At 41.0% G+C, this 23,967-nt stretch overlaps 1 protein-coding gene across 1 annotated transcript in view; it reads right to left on the minus strand.

The window, feature by feature from the left end:
• CR1 (complement C3b/C4b receptor 1 (Knops blood group)) overlaps positions 1-23,967 on the minus strand; it is a 145,516-nt gene that overhangs the window by 47,409 nt on the left and 74,140 nt on the right. Inside the window, 11 exon segments of the mRNA XM_030813081.1 lie at positions 3,746-3,845; positions 4,452-4,493; positions 4,496-4,630; positions 5,644-5,862; positions 9,241-9,326; positions 10,954-11,056; positions 11,148-11,324; positions 14,094-14,492; positions 16,609-16,694; positions 22,333-22,432; positions 23,040-23,219. Of these exon segments, the coding sequence (XP_030668941.1) occupies positions 3,746-3,845; positions 4,452-4,493; positions 4,496-4,630; positions 5,644-5,862; positions 9,241-9,326; positions 10,954-11,056; positions 11,148-11,324; positions 14,094-14,492; positions 16,609-16,694; positions 22,333-22,432; positions 23,040-23,219 (1,627 nt within the window).

Here is a 23,967-nt window from a genome sequence, read left to right on the forward strand (position 1 = left end):
ATGGCTAGTTTAACAGAAGTATTTGTACAATTGAATCTTGTCACAAATATGAAAAGGAGAGTGTTCTGAAAGTGTCCCTGGTTTCCTGGCAGTAAATCTCTTTTGTAAAATTTGCCTCCTGATTTTTCAGACTGGTCTCTTTTACATGTATTTCCTGTTTCTTCTCATAAGCTCAATGTTTTTCTGCTTTATGCCATACAGAGATTCCGCACTTACTCAGCAATGCAAGATGGGGAGGGCACAGTCAGGAAATTTATCAATTCTATTTAAAAATGCTTAAAAAAAAGAGAAAATGAGACATTGGATTTATTCTAACTTTTGTCAGATTCTAGGTGCTGTGGTCTGTGAGGCCGTATGCTGGCAAATGTGCTGGACACCACAAACTTCCTTTCAGTGTCTGTTGCGGTGGCACAAACTTAGCCCCTGTTCGCTACCTGGCTTAGCTGTTCCCGTGAAGAGTGAGAATGAGGCAAAGCCTCCATTGTGTGCTGAGCAAGGGTGAGCACCAACAGCTGGACCCTGCGCTGTGAGCACCTGATGCCTGACGTTTTCAAAGGGGCTCTATTATAGGTTGAATTGTGTCTCCTCCAAGTATGTTGAAGTCTTAACCTCCAGTCCCTGAGGATGTGATCTTATTTGGAAATACAATCTTTGGAGACGCAATCAAGTTAAGATAAGGTCATTAAGGTAGGCCCTAATCCAATATGACTTGTGTCCTCATAAAAAGGGAAAACTTTGGACACAGACATGCACAGAGAGAACAGCATATGAGAACACAGACCCAGAGGGAAGATGGCCGTATGAGGACAGAGACAGAAATTGGAGTTCTGCTGCCACACGCCAAGGAAGGCCTGCAGCTCCAGAAGCTGGAAGATGCAATGAAGGATCCTACCCTACAGGATTCAGAGGGAGCATGGCCCTCCCAACACCTTGATTTTGGATTTCCAGTCTCTAGAACAGAACTCCAAAAACTTCTGTTGTATTAAGCCACCCATTTCGTGTTACAGACATTCCTCAAAGATATTGCAGGTTCAGTTCCAGACCACCACAATAAAACACGTATCACGACAAATGAGTCACATGAATTTTTTGATTTCTCAGTGAGTCTAAAAGTTGTGTTTATACTATACGGTAGTCTATTAAGCGTGAAATAGCATTATGTCTAAACAAAGTCATACTTTATAAAATGGTTTATTGATAAAAAATGCTAAAGATTGTCTGACCTTCAATAAGCTGTAATCTTTTTGCTGGTGGAGGGTCTTGCCTCAAGGTTGACGGCTGTGGACTGATCAGGGTGGTGGTTGCTGAAGGCTCAGGTGGCTCTGGCAATTTCTTAAGCCAAGACAGCAATAAAATTGCTGTATTGATTGACTCTTCCTTTCACAAAAGATTTTTCTAGCATGCAGTGCTGTTTGTAACATTTTACCCTCTGAACTGCTTTCAAAATTGGAATCAATCCTCCCAGATACTGCTGCTGCTTTATCATCTAAGTTTTTGTAATATTCTAAATCCTTTGTGGTCATTTTCACAATGCTCATGTCATCATCACCAGGAAGACACTCCACCTAAAAAAAAACCACTTTCTCTACTCATTCATAAGAAGCAACTCCTCATCTGTTCAACATTGATCATGAAGTTGTAGCAATTCAGTCACATCTTCGGGCTCCACTTCTAATTGTAGTTCTCTTGTTATTTTCACCACATCTGCAGTTATTTCCTCCTCTGAAGTCTTGAACCTCTCTCAAAGTCAGCCATGAGGGTTGGAATTAACTTCTACCAAACTCCTGTTAATGTTGATGTTTTAAGCTCTTCCCATGAATCATGAATTTTCTTCATGGTATGTAGAATGATGAATTCTTTCCAGCAGTTTTGAACTTACTTTGTTCAGATCCATCAGAAGAATTACTGTCTGTGGGGACTCGCCTTACAAAATGTATTTCTTTAATAGTGAAACTTGAAAGTCAAAATTACTCCTCAGCCATGGGCTGCAGAATGGCTGCTGTTGTTAGCAGGCAGGAAAACTCCATTCATCTCCGTGTCCATCTCCATTAGAGCTCTTGGCTGCTTAGGTGCAATGTCAATGAGCAGTAATATTTTGAAAGGAATCTGTTTTTCTGAGCACTAGATCTCAACAGTGGGCTTAAAATATTCAGTAAACTATGCTGCAAACATACCTCTGTCGTCAGGCTTTGTTCCATTTATAGACACAGGCAAGGTACATTTAGCATAATGCTTAAGGGCCCTAGGATTTCTAGAATGGTCAGTGAGCATTGGCTTCAACTCGAAGTCACCAGCGGCATTAGCGCCTAAAAATCAGCCTGCCCTTTGAAGCTTTGAACCCAGGCAATGGCTTCTCCTCTCTAGCTATGAAAGTCCAATAGACGGCTGTTTGGTCTACATGGAAAATCTGTAATTTAGCGTAACACCTTCATCAGTGATCTTAGCCTAGATCTTCTAAATAACTTGCTGCAGCTTTTACATGAGCACTTGCTGCTTCACCTTGGACCTTTATGTTATGGAGAGGGCTTCTTTCCTTAAACCTCAGGAACCAAATTCTGCTAGCTTCCAGCTTTTTTTCTGCAGCTTCCTGACCTCTGTCAGCCTTCACAGAATTGAATAGAGTTAGGGCCTTGCTCAGGATTAGGCTGTGGCTTCAGGAAATGTTTTTAGTTTGATCTTGTATCTAGACCACTAAAGCTTCTTCCGTATCAGCAATAAGGCTGTTTCATCTTCTTATCATTCGTGTGTTCACTGGAATAGTACTTTGTATTTCCTTCAAGTATTTTTGCTTTGCCTTTACAACTTGCTAGCTGTTTGGCACATGAGGAATGGCTTTTGGCCTATCTTGGCTTTCAACATGTCTTCCTCAGTAAGCTTAATCATCTCTAGCTTTTGATTTAAAGTAAGAGATGCATGAGTCCTCCTTTCATGTCAACACTTGAAGGCCAGTGTAGGGCTATTGATTGGACTCTTTTTAGTATTATTGTGTCTCAGAGATTAGGGAGTCCTGAAGAGAGGGAGAGAGAAGGAGAATGTCTAGTCCATGGAGCAGTCAAAGCACACACATTTATTGATTAGGTTTTCTGTCTTATATGGGTGCAGTTCGTAGGGACCCCAAAAAATGACAATAGTAACATCAAAGATCACTGATGACAGATCACAATCACAGACATGATAATAATGAAAACATCTGGGATATTGTGAGAATAACCAAATGCTACAGAGACACAAAGTGAACACACGCTGTTGGATAAATGATGCTGACGAACAGGCTTATCGCAGCGTTGCCACTAGCCTTCAATTTGTCAAAAGCATAACATCTGCGAAGCACAATAAAATGAGGAAGGCCTGTACTTTTTGATGGCAGCCCTAGCAAGCGATCGTGCTGTTATCATTAAAATTTGTTCTCTCACACAGCTGCTACATGGTCTTCCCTTTCTCCCAGCAATGTCTACTCTGGGTTAGGGTTGTTTGTGTGCTTTGACTACTACACTTCTAATTTTTTTTCCTTCCCATCCAGTGAACAGCCTACTGTTTATATGTGCACTGCCCTGGTTTCCAGCAAGGATACAGATTTTTCCCCTAGTCTTCTCCTATCTTTGTTCATTTCAATCAGGAGTTAACACCTGTGTTCAAGCCTTTTAAGAGCAGGTGGCAATAGCCTAGTTTCCTTGTTGAGATGTGGCTAGAAAGTACTATTGCTGTGCTAGAACTGTTAAACCAAGAGATGTTGCTGCCAACTCACCCTGTAGTACAAGAATAGTTGATTCTGGATCCAACCTGGATGTTTGTGATCACATGCACCATGCCATTCACTGGATCTGGAGGAGTTTTACATGATTTACCTATGGGAAAGAAAGTATTTTGGAGCCAGGTAGAGTAATCTGAACTCTCTTCAGTACATAAGGTCTCAAACTGCATGTAGCTTCCTGAAGAAAACACGCAGTTCTGATGGTTCCACAGATTTTGGCACCTTGAGAAAACTCATCAGAGTGCTGAGGATCAGCCACCTACTAAGCCACTTTCAAAAAGACCTTCCCTCCGGATCTATTCAGATCTAGATTTAGATCTGTGTAGAGACCTTGCATCCCTTATCAAAATGTAAAGATTATTTATGGCATTATTTACTACCAATATATTTCAAAGTTTGCAAAGGATTTCTTCCCACCTTGTTATTCAAGCAGAATTTGTCTTCCTACACCATTTTTTTCCTGATCTAGTCATTTATTATTTTCTTTCCCATAGGGAATGAAGATTTTCTCTGCAACTATTTCTTGAAACATTCTCATGAAGTGGCATTTCAAGCAATAATCAAGGATGACCTACAAGAAAAACTCTTACATCCACCTATCTGAACACTTTTCAGAAAAAGTTTCTCATATCCCACATTTGAAAAAATACAATAAGAAGCTTTTGCAGACATGGGAAAAATCCAATGCAAGTTTACTCACGTTTACAGACATCTTTGGGACTCGACCAGACCAGGTTATCTAGCATGTGATAGAGAATGGCCTCCCATAGTACTCAGGACGGCATTCGTACTTTAAAGATGTCCCAATGGGAAAGTCAGAGGCATTGGTTTGGGTTTTCAACTTAGCAAACAGAAAACGATCCGGGGCTTGACAGTGACCTAAGACCAAGAAATCAAGAATATCTGAGTTAATAAAAAGATACCCAATGTGTTTCCTCTTTTCTCTTCCTTGGTAGATTTGATGCCAGAAGAAAAGAAACTTTTAGTTATGAAAAAAAAAAAAAACTTCCCTGTAAAATAGAAAGGAAAGTTCCATTAGCATAGGCTTATAAGGAAGTATATTATCTGGACGACTAGTCTGCTCTCTGGTCTTTCTACTCATATAATTTATTTATTTTTATTTTTATTTTTTTTGTATTTTTAGTAGAGTTAGAGTTTCACTGTGTTTGCAGGCTGGTCTGGAACTCCTGACCTCTAGTGATACACCCGCCTTGGACTCCCAAAGCCTATTTTTATTGTTTTTGAGATAGGGTCTCACTCTGTCACCCAGGCTGGAGTGCAGTGGCACAATCTTGGCTCACTGCAACCTCTGCCTCCCAGGCTTAAGTGATCCTTCCATCTCAGCCTCCCGAGTAGCTGGGACCACAGGCAATTGCCACCATGCTCAGCCAATGCTCATATAATTTAATGTAAAGATAGCTCTGATTTAATTTTTCACATTTTTAGGCAGCCAGAAAGAGTTTTTCTGCCCAGGTTCCAGCTTTTGTGTCTGGTTTCCTTGTACTTCAAGGCATCAAAACTCCAATGAGAGTCCGACAAGCATGGGCGGGAACTCAAGACATTTCCTGGCAGAAGGAGCCACCGATTTTCTAGGTCACATTTCTAAGCCAAACATTTCAATAAGGAGATTCACAGGCATTTGTTTTTAATTCATATGATTCTAATGAAGGACTTTCCCACCACTCACCGCCTCCCTCTTTTTTCATCAGTCCCTCCATCTGCAAAGGTCATCAGGAACTTATATGTTGACCTACCTTAGAACCATTTATCATTGGTTTGGCATTCCACTGTGGCAAATGCACAAATAAATACCACACTGTAATTATGGAAATACGGAGGGCCTGGATTAGATATTCTGAACCCATTTGGGATGTGGGGAATTTAGCACTAACCCAGAATTCCACAGCGAGGGGCAGGGCTGCTCCAAACCCCATTCCCTTGAGGGTCACTTGTGCAGCGGATGGTACTCTCTCCAATGAGGTCAAAGGTTGTCCCTCTGTCTGGGTGGGGGTCGCATGTGTAATTTACTGCTTTTCCAAAGGCAAAGACTTCCAGAGGTTTTCCTGTGTGTCTCCCATTAGGAATAACTGGAGGACTTGGACAAAAGATTTCTAGAAAAAAGGCAAAAGCTCTAAGTTTCATTCAGGAGTTTCACCAGAGGTATTCTGCAATTACAGGGTGCTATGATTGGTGTCGCTGAAAATATGCTAAGGAGATGACAATAGACATGAGGACTTTGAAGAGTTGGATTAAATGAGATGTCAGCGAAAATGTATTGCAAAGTACAAAAGAGATTTGTCTATCCTGAATCTTCCAGATAGTGACGGTTCCTGAACAATAGAGACTTTACAACTTTAATGAAGTAGCAAAACATTTGAAGAAGAAAAATAGCCATTTTGAAGCGTTGCTCATTCATTTAGTTAAGATATATTAATTGAGCACTTGTCCTGTGTGAGTCACTCATCAGGATCCTGGGGACACAGTGCTGAGGAAGGAGCCAACGTTCTTAGGAAATATTTCTCAAATATATATATGTGTGCTAATCATCTTAAATAGGTGAAACTTTTGCTGATTACTTATTGATATTGATCATCAATCTCAGTGATAACAATAGCCCTGTCACAGTGAATTGAAACATATTCAGGCCATTATAAAAAACTCCAAATGGATTCAGATTGCTTTGTTTTTGAAAATGTCTAGGTCTGTTGATGATTTATTTTCTCTTTTAACTTTCTGGGTCAGGTTTCAAGTTGTTACTCCTTTCTAGCATCTGTTTATTTGTTTAGAACAGTCTCTTCCTCATTTCTAATTGTCATTTTTCATTAGAACTGGAATTTGGAAGAAGCTACTTTAACTAGCAAGAGTTACGAAAAATAAGAGAAAGCTTGAGTAGCCCAATCGATGAGCTTTCATGTGTGATGGTATAACAGACATTTGTCATGCTGCTTCAAGGAGCGCTGGATTTCTTACACAGCAAGAATCTCTATATAAGTTATGTTCTTCCAAAATTTTACTCTAAAAAGCACTGTAAGATGTGCAAGTATATTTCTAACAACATAAACATTTTAGTAAAATTTCATGGTTTTCTAAAGAAGCATGTTTCCCAATCATTAGAATCAAGAAATGAAGCAAAGTTTTATCTTCTATTGGGGAAATTATAAATGGGGAGACTAGGAGAAATCAGTAGTCTACTAATTATTGAACATATGGGGCTCATTTTTAAAAAATGACATTATTTAAAGAGCCCACGTTGCCAAGTCGATCCTAAGCCAAAAGAACAAACTGGAGGCATCAAGCTACCTGCCTTCAAACTATACTACAAGGCTACAGTAACCAAAACAGCATGGTACTGGCACCAAAACAGAGATACAGACCAATGCAACAGAACAGAGCCCTCAGAAATAATACTACACATCTACAACCATCTGATCTTTGACAAACCTGACAAAAACAAGCAATGGGGAAAGGATTCCCTATTTAATAATTGGTACTGGGAAAACTGGCTAGCCATATGTAGAAAGCTGAAACTGGATCCCTTCCTTTCACCGTATACAAAAATTAATTCAAGATGGATTAAAGACTTCAATGTTAGACCTAAAACCATAAAAACCCTACAAGAAAACATAGGCAACACCATTCAGGACATAGGCATGGGCAAGGACTGCATGTTTAAAACACCAAAAGCAAGGGCAAGTAAAGCCAAAATTGACAAATCGGATCTAATTAAACTAAAGAGCTTCTGCACAGCAAAAGAAACTACCATCAGAGTGACCAGGCAACCTACAGAATGGGAGAATATTTTTGCAATCTACTCATCTGACAAAGGGCTAATACCCAGAATCTACAAAGAAATCAAACAAATTTACAAGAAAAAAACAACCCCACCAAAAAGCGGGTGAAGGATATGAGCAGACACTTTTCAAAAGAAGACATTTATGCTGCCAACAGACACATGAAAAAATGCTCATCGTCACTGGCCATCAGAGAAATGCAAATCAAAACCACAATGAGATATCATCTCACACCAGTTAGAATGGCCATCATTAAAAAGTTAGGAAACAACAGGTGCTGGAGAAGATTTGGAGAAATAGGAACACTTTTACACTGTTGGTGGGATGGTAAACTAGTTCAACCATTGTGGAAGACAGTGTGGAGATTCCTCAAGGATCTAGAACTAGAAATACCATTTGACCCAGCAATCCCATTACTGGATATATACCCAAAGGATTATAAATCATGCTCATATAAAGACACATGCACACGTATGTTTATTACTGCACTATTCACAATAGCAAAGACTTGGAACCAACCCAAAAGTCCATCAGTGATAGACTGGATTAAGAAAACGTGGCACATATACACCATGGAATACTATGCAGCCATAAAGAAGGATGAGTTCATGTCCTTTTTAGTGACATGGATAAAGCTGGAAACCATCATTCTCAGCAAACTATCACAAGGACAAAAAACTAAACACCGCATGTTCTCACTCATAGGTTGGAATTGAACAACGAGAAAACTTGGACACAGGAAGGGGAACATAACACACCGGGGCCTGTTGTGGGGTGGGGGAAGGGGGAGGGATAGCATTAGGAGATATACCTAATGTAAATGACGAGTTAATGGGTGCAGCACACCAACATGGCACATGTATACATATGTAACAAACCTGCACATTGTGCACATGTACCCTAGAACTTAAAGTATAATAAATTTTTTAAAATGACATTTATGAATCTCTCAGCATAAATTATTTAGGTACATGTTTTGGAATTTAAGGAGTCTGAACTGCTCGCCTTGTCTAATGTTGCTCCTCACTTTTCCCTCATTCCTAAATGCTTTGCTCTAGTATCTTCATAGCATTGAATTTATATTTTTTTCTTGTCCCTCTCCCCACCTGAGTAGAAACAATATGGGGACAGGGAATTCATTCGTCTTGTTCATTGATACAACTCCAGTGGCTAGATGAACATCAGGCACAAAGTATGTGATCAATAAATATTGATTAAATAAAGGCATGTTTAATATTTGTGTATTATCAAATATACACAAAAATTGTAGACTGCACCTGATGGGAGAATAAAATGGAAAAGAAAGAAGGGAGGAAAGAAGGAAGAAAGGGGAGAGAAAGGGAAGAAGGGAAGAAAGAACTGAAGAAAGGAAGGAAGAGAAAAAAGAAAGAAAAGAAAGAGAGAAAGAAAGCAAATTGTTAAGGCTTCACATTATCTAATCTCTCCTGACCTAGAAGCACTCTACCACAGGATTTATCGCACTAGAACACAGAATACAGAAGGACAGAGACAGATCAGATGGTTCCAAAGACAGGTGATGTACACATTGATTCACAACCAAACATTATTAAAATAAGCAATTTTCAAATCAATAATTCAGACTAGAAAATTGAAGAACCACATTAGGGGAGGTCATGGGTCAAATACTCAACAGATGAAGGGGAGAGATTGGCCTGAAATGTTACTCCTACTACTCACGTTCACACACTGGAACACTGCTATTCCAAAGGCTTTCCATTCCAGCCAAGACGCAGTAACTAGCAGAGTTGCCTTTTAATTGAAATCTAAAGAAGAAAATAGGAGTGAATAGTGAGCTGTTTCAGCCAAGAGGACACTTAGTTCACAATCTAGGTCCCAACCCCACATCTCAGGATTTTGGGGACCTGAGGCCAGCAGGTGGCAGAGTTGCACAGGCTACGTTATTCTGGAACAATCCCAGCCTCCAGAAGGGAGCAATATAGAATGGCAAAATGCTGTAGCTTGGTCACATGATAGTCCTGCTTGAATTGAAAAAGGTGGTCATGACATAGCTGCCAGCCCCTTGACCCAGGACCCAGGCTTGGAGCTTCACAGAGTACTCCATGATAACCTGATAAATCACTCATTGTCATTATTAGAAACCCAGTCTTCTAATGCAGTGCCTTCCTAACTGTGACCCTGGAACAGCAAGTAAAACAGCTCCCAGTTTGGAGTGGAAAAGTGGGAAATAGCTGACGAGAGAACAGAGATTGTCCTTTCATCTCCACATCTGTGATGGCGTGAAGAAGGCTCAAAAGGGCAGTTTGGGCTGCTGAAGAGTAAGCGTGAATATTCTAGGGGAAAAAGGAAAGAAGAGAGGACATAATTTTTGGATGCAATTGTCGAAAATTCTCAATGTCTGTTGGGCCCTGATGCCCTCCTAACTCTTACTGGGTGCTGGCATTTGGAGCCTGCCAAGATGCTGTGTTACATTTTGGGATCAGGTGCTTTGTTGCCCATGTCAGTCAGCTCCCGTGTAGAGACGTGCACCCTGCGAAGAGCACTAGATGGACATAAACAAGGTAACGACCTTGCTGGAAATATTACAGCAGCCATCAGGACCCCAGCCCAGAGCCCAGAGCCCATGACTAGCCAGATGACACATGACTGAATTTTTGAAAAAATGCTGATTTTTACATTTTCAGTCCTATCACAAATTTCACTAGTGATGATTTAAAGAATTTACTGAAATGATTCTTAAATGATCCTAGCTTTTTATAATAAGCTTTTTGTTACTTGCAATCTTTTCTGGGACTCTCTAAATTACTCATATTCCTTTTTGCTTGTAAAATATGATTTTTTTTCCTGAGATGAAGTTTCACTCTTGTTGTCCACGCTGGAGTGCAATGGTGCCATCTTGGCTCAGTGCAAACTCCACCTCCCAGGTTCAAGTGATTCTCGTGCCTCATCCACCTGAGTAGCTGGGATTACAGGCACATGCCACCATGCCCAGCTAACTTTTGTATTTTTAGTAGAGACAGGGTTTCACCATGTTGTCCAGGCTGGTCTCCAACTCCTGACCTCAGGTGATCTGCCCCCCTCAACCTCCCAAAGGTGCTAGGATTACAGGCATGAGCCACCGTGCCTGGCTGATATTTTTTGCTTAATGTGTTACCTCTATATTCATAACCAGTAGTTATACTTGCCTTTGAACTTGCCAGTTAATACGTGTTCCAGTTTCCTCTTCATATCTCATGTTATTAGTTCTATACGTTTCTTTCCTTTCTTCCTATGTGTACTTTGAAAGTTCATCTCTCTGAATGTGTGTGTGTGTGTGTGTGTGTGTGTGTGTGTGTGTGTGTGTTTCTTTTAAGCGACACCAAATCTCCCCTTTTTAGACTAATTCCCAACCCCAATTTCAATGTCCAGCAGGTCAGGCAAGCTCATACTCACCCTTCATCACAAACAAAATCCACTTTTGCTCCAAGCTGGAGATTTACTGGAAATAGCACACGGCCATTAAGAAGTTGGCCCATGAACTCATCACAGGATTTCACTGGAGAAAAAGAAAAATGAACAGAAATCACTGGCATGTGGAGAATAAAGACGCAAGCTACAAATATCAAGCCAGATAAGAGTCTAGTCACCTTCACATCTGGGGGCTTCAGGGCTCCAGTCTCCCTGGAGTGTGCAGCGCAGAGACGCAGCCCCTCTGAGGTCATAGCCGGGCTCACAGCTGTAGAACACTTCCTGCCCGGGTGAAAAGTTGTCCTTGTCCCTTTGGGTACGCTCACCATGCAGGACACCTGGAGGCGGCTGACATACTGGGGAGAGAGAAACAAAGTACTGCTAATTGTGTGAAAATAACTTTTTTCTCACTGTTAAACTGGCCAAGGGAATAATAATTACAAATCTATATATAATAATAAAGGTAGAATAAGGGCCTTATTACATTGATAAACTAAATACACAGTGCAAGGAAGATGTCTTGCCATCAGTCACAGAACTGACACATGGCACAACTGTGACTAAAACAGAGGTATCCCCAATTCATTGTTTCTCATCTAAAGTATTCAACTAAGATTTCAGAATGGACACTTCCTTCTAGAATGCTTCCAATTACTGTTCGCCCAGTATAAAATTGGGAGGAATGATGGATTTTTATATCTTCGTACTTCCTTTCTAGAAGGCATCACCAATTTAGTCTTGCATTTTAGGCAATAAAGGAGTGCCCCTGCCCATGTCTCATCTAATAGGTCCCTCCATCACCTATCACACTGGTGCAACAAATAGCGTCCATACATCTATTCTCATCTGCTTTCAAGTCTTCTCTCAGCGGCCACCTGACATAGGGTGGTGAAGAACTATGAGTCTCCTCTCTCCATGCTATGTAGCAGGGTGCTGCCTAGTCATTCATTTCACCTCAGTGAGAAGGTAGGAAACTGTCGAAGAAAATCTGAAAGACCTACTGTCACCATAATGAGAGTGTATATTTCACGCGACATATTGTAATGGCATCTCAGGCTCTCTCTTAATTTAGTTGATCTGACCTCGAGAAATCAGAACACATTTGGATCTCAACTAAGTTACATTAAACTGTTATAAAATGGAAAAAATAATTTCAGTTTGTCTTTGAACAGATCAGTTCCCTTTTCTGGACTTCAGCTTTCTCAAGCATCAAATGGGGGATTGGACTAGAAAAATGACTTCTTTGGGGAGTTTGTAAATACTCTGATGCTGTAATGTCCATTTTCAGGGTTCATCATCCTGTGTTTCTCTTGACTAAGCAATGCCTGATGATGTAATATTGAGGTGCTGTGCTGGTTAAATTTCTGTTGGCCCCCAGCCGCACGCTTCTGCACTGTCTTTTGACAGCTAGCAATGGAAGCCTTAAAACTACAATGGTTTGTCTTCCTTGATAGCTGCGCTCTGGTTAGGTTCTGCCAATTGGAGGCATATATACCAAATTAAAAAGCAGGATGATGGCAGAATCTGTTCTACTTCTAGAGGTGGCTCGGGCAGTGGCAGTATAGATGGCTTCAGTGAGCAGCTACAGCTTCAGTTCTAATGGTGCCAATGACTTTGGCTCCTGCAATATCAGCTGCATTCTGGCAGCAGTGGTGGCTCCTGCAGTATTAGCAGCTTTCAGGGAGCTGCCTGCTCAGTGGGAGGGGCTGGCCATTTCAGCATCAGTCCAGGCTCCTGTGCTGTAGACTGGGAGCCACAGCAGCTCCCTGATCTCTCGTAACTTTGCCTTTGTCCTATTGCTTTTCCTGCCCTTCTAACATCTTTGTGACCTATTAGCTGTGACATGGTTTGGCTCTGTGTTCCCTCCCAAATCTCACGTCAAATGGTAATTCCCAGTTTTGGAGAAGGAGCCTGGTGGGAGGTGACTGGATCTTGGAGGTGGTTTCTAATGGTTTAGCACCATCACCCTAGTGCGGTCTTGTGATAGAGTTCTGTCGAGATCTGCTTGTTCCCAAGTGTGTAGCACCTCCGCCTTGCTCTCTCTCTCTCTCCTGCCAAGCATATGAAGATATGCGTGCTTCCTCTTTGCCTTCCACCATGATTGTAACTTTCCTGAAGTGTCCCTAGCCATGTCTCCTTTACAGCCTACAGAACGCTGAGTCAATTAAACGTCTTTTCTTTATAAATTACCCAGTCTCAAGTAGTTTTTTTATAGGAATGTGAGAAGAGACTAATACAACCTGCATGAAATCCCTCCCTCCTTGAAAGTATCTAGAGTAAGTTTTGATTTCATGACTGAATGCTGATTAGCAAAGCCAAGGCGCTGGAGTGGGGTGGACTTGCAATCCAGTTTTGTCTGCAAGTTAATGTCTCAGAAAGTTATCTGATCTGTCTAAGGCACATATTCGCTGTAAAACATAGAGGTCGGGCACGGTGGCTCATGCCTATAATCCCAGCACTTTGGGAGGCCAAGGTGTGTGGATTGCTTGAGCTGAGGAGTTCGAGACCAGCCTGGGCAACATGGTGAGACTATCTCTACAAAAAAAAAATATAAAAACCTTATCCAGGCATGGTGGCATGCACCTATATTCCCAGCTACTTGGGAGGCTCAGGCAGGAGAATTGCTTGAGCCAGGGAGGCAGAGGTTGAAGTGAGCCAGGGAGGCGGAGGTTGAAGTAAGCCCTGATGGCACCACTGCAGTCCAACCTGAGTGACAGATCAAGACAGTATCTCAAGCAAAACAAAACAGACAAACACAGAACAACTGGTAACTACCTAATAACTTTGTTTGAAGGATTAAAATTCACACATAGCCTGTATTATAGTGCCTGGCCAGAGGAATCACTCATTTTGTATCAACCATTATTACACTCAAAGGTAATTGATAGATCTGTTTATAAGAACCCCAAAGAACCAGCATATCCCTGGCCCAGGTTGAGTTTTGCTTCTCAATTTCAGCACATGTGCATGTACACACACCTTCTGAATTTCATGTTCACTACCTAGAAAATTTGCTCCCCCACCCTGCTCACCACACATCCCTCCCCCTGAACAAATACTCATCTCCTGATCCAACAGCAACGCATGTCACTTGCAGGGCCCTTCTAGGCCTCAGTCAGACTCACCCCTGGAGCAGCTTGGTAGCTCTGGCTCCCATTTGTTCAGGGCCTGGCATTGCACGCGGCGGGGTCCTTTCATGACAAAGCCAGGCTGACACTTAAACTCCACAACTTCATTTAAGGAAAATAAGCTTCTGTTGTCAGATACCAATATTCCATTTTCCACAATTGGAGGCATGCATTTGTTAGGTATAATGCACTGAGGGGCCGGGCCGCTCCAGATGCCCACTTGATCTTCGTTGCTGGTGCAGTATATGGAGGGCTCACCGACGAGCTCAAACACCTTTCTCCCTCTGCTTCCAAGATTGCAGTGGTAGGTCACCACAGATCCATAGTGAAAATACTCTCTGTTGGTGCTAATGAAATCTCCATTGGCGATGGTTGGGGGTAGCCCACAAGGAATTCCTGGAAAAAGAGACAGCAAATTAACCAAAACAAAACCTTGGGACAGAGTCTTGCTCTGTCACCCAGGCTGGAGTGCAGTGGCACGATCACGGCTCACTGCAACCTCCACTTCCCAGGTCAAGCAATCCTCCCACCTCAACCTCCCGAGTAGCTGGGATCACAGGTGTGCACCACCGTGTCTGGTTTATTTATGTATTTTTAGTAGAGATGGGGTTTGGTCATGTTGGGCAGGCTAGTCTCGAACTCCTGGCCTCAAGCAATCTGCCTGCCTTGGCCTTTCAAAGTGCTGGGACTATAAGTGTGAGCCACCGCGCCCAGCCTGGTTTCTTAAAAGTATACTTTACTGTAAATTTTGCTAACAGTTTTTTTTAAATTCCAAATTACCAGAAGTAAATATTGACAATATTATTCTCATCTAATATTTGCTAATGTACAGACATGTTCTTATAGTTTTAAAATATTTTAAGTTCTGCTCTACTCAGTTAAGTTATTTCGCTAAATGTGTCCACATATTATTAGAGTCCACTTTTTTTTTTTTTTTTTTTTTAACAGAGCCTCACTCTGTTCCCCAGGCTGGAGTGAAGTGGCATGAGCTTGGCTTACTGCAGCCCCCGCCTTCCAGATTCAAGTGATTTTCCTGCCTCAGCCTCCTGAGCTGCTGGGATTTCAGGCATGCGCCGCCTGACTTGGCTAACTTTTGTATTTTTAGTAGAGACAGGCCTTCACCACGTTGGCCAGGCTGGTCTCGAACTCCTGACCTCAAGTGATCCGCCCGCCTCAGCCTCCCAATGTGCTGGGATTACAGGCATGAGCCACTGTGCCTAGCCTATAGTCTATGTTTTTATTTCTCCTGCTAAATGAGAATTCAACTATGTTATCTCACCATTATTAATTTAGTTCTCTCTATATAGAAGGCATATGTCTTTATTCTATTGGATATTAATATAATAAAGCATGTAGTATAGCATTTTTTTGAGACAATGTCTTGCTCTGCTGTCCAGGCTGGAGTATAATGTCATGATCATGGCTCATTGCAGCCTCAACCTCTCTGGCTCAAGCAATCCTCCCAACTCTCAGTCTCCTGAGTACTTGGGACTAGAGGCATGTGCCACCGTGCCCGTTTAGTTTTTGTATTTTTTGTAGAGACAGGGTTTTACCATGCTGTACAGGCTGGTCTCAAACTCCTGGACTCAAGCCATCTGCTCACCTAGGCCTTCCAAAGTGCTGGGATTACAAGTTTGAGTCACCACACGTGGCTCAGTATAACATCTTTATTAAATAATAAGAACAAAAGCTCTGGCAGAACTAATAAAGAAAAAGAACAAATATACAATATTACATATAATAAACACGATACTTACAGATTCAGAAGTAATAAAAAGAACTGGATACTGATCTACAGCCATACCACCCTGAATCCCTGAATGCACCCAATCTCGTCTGATCTTGGAAGAACTGAATACTGTGTCCTACTCTACCGTAGAACAGTGCCCAGCCTGGATATTGCCCTTCTACAAAGTTTGTTCCCACTTATCCTCCCACCAACTGGGTTTGAAATGGCTGATTTCCTCACACCATCACTAATCCCAGGATCATACACATTTTATATTCCTTGTTAGCTTGCAATTGCTCATTCCTCTTTGCTCCCCAAAATGTAGAAAGCTCATCTTCCAAACAACTCACAGGGAAGATGGCATGCCCCTGTTTAGACAAAGAATAAGAAGGAAGAAAGAGCTGCATGGCTTGAATATCTGATGTGGTACTAAGAGCTTGCAGAGAGGATATAGGGTTTCTTTCACTGACTTTGTATTTGTTGACTTCACTAAAGAAAATGCTCTTCAAACTGGGAGGTGTTCACCCAGCAGAAGAGGAAATTGGGGTTAAGTGAGCTAAAGACTAGTTTAAAATAAATTAGACCTTGAGATAAGGAAAAAAAAAAGCATTTTTAGGTGAAGGTAGAAGTTTGGAATGCTGTGAGCCATTTTAAGGATATGACTGGATTCTTCAAATATCAGAAGGACACCATTTCCAAGAGGGAAGAGATTCATTCTTTGTAATTCTAGGACAACTCTAGGATTAAATGGTGGGGTGAATGGGGAAAGAGATTTCAACTCACGTTGACAAATTGGCGGCTTCGTGCTCCAATGGGCAGTATTGCCTGAGAGGATACATTCAGCAGATGAGTGACCAATGAGTCGGTGCCTAAAGGCAAAAAATGGAAAATAATTGTGCTGTATATACCTCATCAACTTCCTCACAGCATGCATATGTGGCAAACCAGAAGGATTACAATGCAGGAGAAGTCTAAGGCCTAGCCTAAACTTTACCTATTATTCCCAGCTTTTCTGCTTCTTTTTCCTCTTCTCTCACTATTGAAAGAGATATTTCTGCTCTAACTTCCCCTGGCCCACATTGCTTCTTAATATCTTGGCTTCATTGTGGACTGTAACTGGCACCAAAATAAAACAATTATTTGTAGACCTGTTTGACAATTTTTTTCTTAAATTCTATCTTTCTCTAAATATTATTTTTACCTTTTTTTGTTTGCATTTTCGCTTAATTTGTGTGTGTGTGTGTGTGTGTGTGTGCGTGCGCATAATACTATGTCATTTTACTTGAGACATGTTTTCTATAAATACAAGATTTGTTGCTTTTGATCTGGTCTAGGAGACTTTGTCTTTCAACAAGAAGATTAAAAGAAATGTATTGAGATAAATGATACATTTGATTCGCTTTCATCATCATTCTTTCACTGCCGTTTTCACTGATTTCACGATGCCCAATGATGAGGATGTGGAGAAAGCAATGAATAAAGTCACCTGACCCAAACATGAGGGAGCTTATTTCTGGTGGATGAGACAAATGCATTGCTTGCCTTTCCTTTTCCTTCCCTCTCACTTGCTATATGAAAGAGATAGATTCAGCTGTTTTAGTCATTCTAATAATTTGGAAATTAAACTTAATATTTTTTCCAATGAGGAATTTCATTTTATAGGTGTGCATATATATTATACATATACACGTGACACACATTTAAATCTATTTTCTCAATTTTAGAGTCAAACTCTGTATAGTCAGTCTACTCATCTTTTCTGTAATGTAAGTCTAGCCTACCTTTTCTTGCTGTCTCACATTTTCTAGTTTTATTGATATGTTCTATGAGTTTAGAGAGATTATTAATAAATTATGATTACATTGCCAAGATTTTGTGTGTATGTTTTTTTATTGTTGTTTTTTCTTTTTACCATTATCCTATCTCATTGAGATTTCTTTTGGAATTCATCATTCTCCTTTTTAAAAGTTTGCTTATGAATTGCCTGGGAAACATACTTAAATGGTACAATTTTTGTGTCTTTGCTTATCCTTCAATGTGTATCTGGAGCCTCTAGGTGTGAATATTAGCTTAGTGCAATAGAAATGCTATCTTATACAATTTAGTGTTGTATAGAATCAATGTGGTGCCAATAAATTTATTTCTTTTGCGGGTATTACATTTTCATGTTTTATTTCTGGAATCTGAGTTTTTTTCTCTATCCCTGAAACACAGAAGTTTCCCTAGTGATGGCTAGGTATGGACTCATTTGTTTACCCTTCTGGAATTTTTGCTACATGTATTTTGAATCCTGACACCGTGTTACATATGTCTTCTCTTTTTCCTTTTTTGAGAAAGGGTCTTATTCTCTCATCCGGGCTGGAGGGCAGGGGTGCCCTCATGGCTCACTGAAGCCTCAGCCTCCTGGGCTCAGGTGATCCTCCCACTTCAGTCTCCTGCCTAGCTGTGACCACAGGCACATGCCGCCATGCCCAGCTAATTTTTATACTTTTTTGTAGAGATGGGTTTTTGCCATGTTGCCCAGGCTGGTCTCGAGCTCCTGGGCTCAAATGATCCTCTTGCCTTGGCCTCTCAGGGTGTTGGGATTAGAGGTGTGAGCCACTGTGCCTGCCTGTCTTCTCCTTTTCATCTTTTCCCACTGCATTCAGGGAACATTTGGTTAACTCTTCTTACTCTTTGCTTTAATTTTCTGATATAGATCACATGTATGAAATGAAATATATAAATACACTGAACACATTTATTCATTCATATACACACTTCATGGCTAGTTTAACAGAAGTATTTGTACAATTGAATCTTGTCACAAATATGAAAAGGAGAGTGTTCTGAAAGTGTCCCTGGTTTCCTGGCAGTAAATCTCTTTTGTAAAATTTGCCTCCTGATTTTTCAGACTGGTCTCTTTTACATGTATTTCCTGTTTCTTCTCATAAGCTCAATGTTTTTCTGCTTTATGCCATACAGAGGTTCCGCACTTACTCAGCAATGCAAGATGGGGAGGGCACAGTCAGGAAATTTATCAATTCTATTTAAAAATGCTTAAAAAAAAGAGAAAATGAGACATTGGATTTATTCTAACTTTTGTCAGATTCTAGGTGCTGTGGTCTGTGAGGCCGTATGCTGGCAAATGTGCTGGACACCACAAACTTCCTTTCAGTGTCTGTTGCGGTGGCACAAACTTAGCCCCTGTTCGCTACCTGGCTTAGCTGTTCCCGTGAAGAGTGAGAATGAGGCAAAGCCTCCATTGTGTGCTGAGCAAGGGTGAGCACCAACAGCTGGACCCTGCGCTGTGAGCACCTGATGCCTGACGTTTTCAAAGGGGCTCTATTATAGGTTGAATTGTGTCTCCTCCAAGTATGTTGAAGTCTTAACCTCCAGTCCCTGAGGATGTGATCTTATTTGGAAATACAATCTTTGGAGACGCAATCAAGTTAAGATAAGGTCATTGAGGTAGGCCCTAATCCAATATGACTTGTGTCCTCATAAAAAGGGAAAACTTTGGACACAGACATGCACAGAGAGAACAGCATATGAGAACACAGACCCAGAGGGAAGATGGCCGTATGAGGACAGAGACAGAAATTGGAGTTCTGCTGCCACACACCAAGGAAGGCCTGCAGCTCCAGAAGCTGGAAGATGCAATGAAGGATCCTACCCTACAGGATTCAGAGGGAGCATGGCCCTCCCAACACCTTGATTTTGGATTTCCAGTCTCTAGAACAGAACTCCAAAAACTTCTGTTGTATTAAGCCACCCATTTCGTGTTACAGATATTCCTCAAAGATATTGCAGGTTCAGTTCCAGACCACCACAATAAAACACGTATCACGACAAATGAGTCACATGAATTTTTTGATTTCTCAGTGAGTCTAAAAGTTGTGTTTATACTATACGGTAGTCTATTAAGCGTGAAATAGCATTATGTCTAAACAAAGTCATACTTTATAAAATGGTTTATTGATAAAAAATGCTAAAGATTATCTGACCTTCAATAAGCTGTAATCTTTTTGCTGGTGGAGGGTCTTGCCTCAAGGTTGACGGCTGTGGACTGATCAGGGTGGTGGTGGCTGAAGGCTCGGGTGGCTCTGGCAATTTCTTAAGCCAAGACAGCAATAAAATTGCTGTATTGATTGACTCTTCCTTTCACAAAAGATTTTTCTAGCATGCAGTGCTGTTTGTAACATTTTACCCTCTGAACTGCTTTCAAAATTGGAATCAATCCTCCCAGATACTGCTGCTGCTTTATCATCTAAGTTTTTGTAATATTCTAAATCCTTTGTGGTCATTTTCACAATGCTCATGTCATCATCACCAGGAAGACACTCCACCTAAAAAAAAACCACTTTCTCTACTCATTCATAAGAAGCAACTCCTCATCTGTTCAACATTGATCATGAAGTTGTAGCAATTCAGTCACATCTTCGGGCTCCACTTCTAATTGTAGTTCTCTTGTTATTTTCACCACATCTGCAGTTATTTCCTCCTCTGAAGTCTTGAACCTCTCTCAAAGTCAGCCATGAGGGTTGGAATTAACTTCTACCAAACTCCTGTTAATGTTGATGTTTTAAGCTCTTCCCATGAATCATGAATTTTCTTCATGGTATGTAGAATGATGAATTCTTTCCAGCAGTTTTGAACTTACTTTGTTCAGATCCATCAGAAGAATTACTGTCTGTGGGGACTCGCCTTACAAAATGTATTTCTTTAATAGTGAAACTTGAAAGTCAAAATTACTCCTCAGCCATGGGCTGCAGAATGGCTGCTGTTGTTAGCAGGCAGGAAAACTCCATTCATCTCCGTGTCCATCTCCATTAGAGCTCTTGGCTGCTTAGGTGCAATGTCAATGAGCAGTAATATTTTGAAAGGAATCTGTTTTTCTGAGCACTAGATCTCAACAGTGGGCTTAAAATATTCAGTAAACTATGCTGCAAACATACCTCTGTCGTCAGGCTTTGTTCCATTTATAGACACAGGCAAGGTACATTTAGCATAATGCTTAAGGGCCCTAGGATTTCTAGAATGGTCAGTGAGCATTGGCTTCAACTCGAAGTCACCAGCGGCATTAGCGCCTAAAAATCAGCCTGCCCTTTGAAGCTTTGAACCCAGGCAATGGCTTCTCCTCTCTAGCTATGAAAGTCCAATAGACGGCTGTTTTGTCTACATGGAAAATCTGTTATTTAGTGTAACACCTTCATCAGTGATCTTAGCCTAGATCTTCTAAATAACTTGCTGCAGCTTTTACATGAGCACTTGCTGCTTCACCTTGGACCTTTATGTTATGGAGAGGGCTTCTTTCCTTAAACCTCAGGAACCAAATTCTGCTAGCTTCCAGCTTTTTTTCTGCAGCTTCCTGACCTCTGTCAGCCTTCACAGAATTGAATAGAGTTAGGGCCTTGCTCAGGATTAGGCTGTGGCTTCAGGAAATGTTTCCAGTTTGATCTTGTATCTATACCTCTGAAACTTCTTCCGTATCAGCAATAAGGCTGTTTCATCTTCTTATCATTCGTGTGTTCACTGGAATAGTCGTTTGTATTTCCTTCAAGTATTTTTGCTTTGCCTTTACAACTTGCTAGCTGTTTGGCACATGAGGAATGGCTTTTGGCCTATCTTGGCTTTCAACATATCTTCCTCAGTAAGCTTAATCATCTCTAGCTTTTGATTTAAAGTAAGAGATGCATGAGTCCTCCTTTCATGTCAACACTTGAAGGCCAGTGTAGGGCTATTGATTGGACTCTTTTTAGTATTATTGTGACTCAGAGATTAGGGAGTCCTGAAGAGAGGGAGAGAGAAGGAGAATGTCTAGTCCATGGAGCAGTCAAAGCACACACATTTATTGATTAAGTTTTCTGTCTTATATGGGTGCAGTTCGTAGGGACCCCAAAAAATGACAATAGTAACATCAAAGATCACTGATGACAGATCACAATCACAGACATGATAATAATGAAAACATCTGCGATATTGTGAGAATAACCAAATGCTACAGAGACACAAAGTGAACACACGCTGTTGGATAAATGATGCCGACGAACATGCTTATCGCAGCGTTGCCACTAGCCTTCAATTTGTCAAAAGCATAACATCTGCGAAGCACAATAAAACGAGGAAGGCCTGTACTTTTTGATGGCAGCCCTAGCAAGCGATCGTGCTGTTATCATTAAAATTTGTTCTCTCACACAGCTGCTACATGGTCTTCCCTTTCTCCCAGCAATGTCTACTCTGGGTTAGGGTTGTTTGTGTGCTTTGACTACTACACTTCCAATTTTTTTTCCTTCCCATCCAGTGAACAGCCTACTGTTTATATGTGCACTGCCCTGGTTTCCAGCAAGGATACAGATTTTTCCCCTATCTTCTCCTATCTTTGTTCATTTCAATCAGGAGTTAACACCTGTGTTCAAGCCTTTTAAGAGCAGGTGGCAATAGCCTAGTTTCCTTGTTGAGATGTGGCTAGAAAGTACTATTGCTGTGCTAGAACTGTTAAACCAAGAGATGTTGCTGCCAACTCACCCTGTAGTACAAGAATAGTTGATTCTGGATCCAACCTGGATGTTTGTGATCACATGCACCATGCCATTCACTGGATCTGGAGGAGTTTTACATGATTTACCTATGGGAAAGAAAGTATTTTGGAGCCAGGTAGAGTAATCTGAACTCTCTTCAGTACATAAGGTCTCAAACTGCATGTAGCTTCCTGAAGAAAACACGCAGTTCTGATGGTTCCACAGATTTTGGCACCTTGAGAAAACTCATCAGAGTGCTGAGGATCAGCCACCTACTAAGCCACTTTCAAAAAGACCTTCCCTCCGGATCTATTCAGATCTAGATTTAGATCTGTGTAGAGACCTTGCATCCCTTATCAAAATGTAAAGATTATTTATGGCATTATTTACTACCAATATATTTCAAGGTTTGCAAAGGATTTCTTCCCACCTTGTTATTCAAGCAGAATTTGTCTTCCTACACCATTTTTTTCCTGATCTAGTCATTTATTATTTTCTTTCCCATAGGGAATGAAGATTTTCTCTGCAACTATTTCTTGAAACATTCTCATGAAGTGAGCATTTCAAGCAATAATCAAGGATGACCTACAAGAAAAACTCTTACATCCACCTATCTGAACACTTTTCAGAAAAAGTTTCTCATATCCCACATTTGAAAAAATACAATAAGAAGCTTTTGCAGACATGGGAAAAATCCAATGCAAGTTTACTCACGTTTACAGACATCTTTGGGACTTGACCAGACCAGGTTATCTAGACATGTGATAGAGAATGGCCTCCCATAGTACTCAGGACGGCATTCGTACTTTAAAGATGTCCCAATGGGAAAGTCAGAGGCATTGGTTTGGGTTTTCAACTTAGCAAACAGAAAACGATCCGGGGCTTGACAGTGACCTAAAGACCAAGAAATCAAGAATATCTGAGTTAATAAAAAGATACCCAATGTGTTTCCTCTTTTCTCTTCCTTGGTAGATTTGATGCCAGAAGAAAAGAAACTTTTAGTTATGAAAAAAAAAAAAAAACTTCCCTGTAAAATAGAAAGGAAAGTTCCATTAGCATAGGCTTATAAGGAAGTATATTATCTGGACGACTAGTCTGCTCTCTGGTCTTTCTACTCATATAATTTATTTATTTTTATTTTTATTTTTTTTTGTATTTTTAGTAGAGTTAGAGTTTCACTGTGTTTGCAGGCTGGTCTGGAACTCCTGACCTCTAGTGATACACCCGCCTTGGACTCCCAAAGCCTATTTTTATTGTTTTTGAGATAGGGTCTCACTCTGTCACCCAGGCTGGAGTGCAGTGGCACAATCTTGGCTCACTGCAACCTCTGCCTCCCAGGCTTAAGTGATCCTTCCATCTCAGCCTCCCGAGTAGCTGGGACCACAGGCAATTGCCACCATGCTCAGCCAATGCTCATATAATTTAATGTAAAGATAGCTCTGATTTAATTTTTCACATTTTAGGCAGCCAGAAAGAGTTTTTCTGCCCAGGTTCCAGCTTTTGTGTCTGGTTTCCTTGTACTTCAAGGCATCAAAACTCCAATGAGAGTCCGACAAGCATGGGCGGGAACTCAAGACATTTCCTGGCAGAAGGAGCCACCGATTTTCTAGGTCACATTTCTAAGCCAAACATTTCAGTAAGG

Source organism: Nomascus leucogenys, chromosome 5 (assembly GCF_006542625.1).
Source record: "Nomascus leucogenys isolate Asia chromosome 5, Asia_NLE_v1, whole genome shotgun sequence".
NCBI classification, from domain to species: domain Eukaryota; kingdom Metazoa; phylum Chordata; class Mammalia; order Primates; family Hylobatidae; genus Nomascus; species Nomascus leucogenys.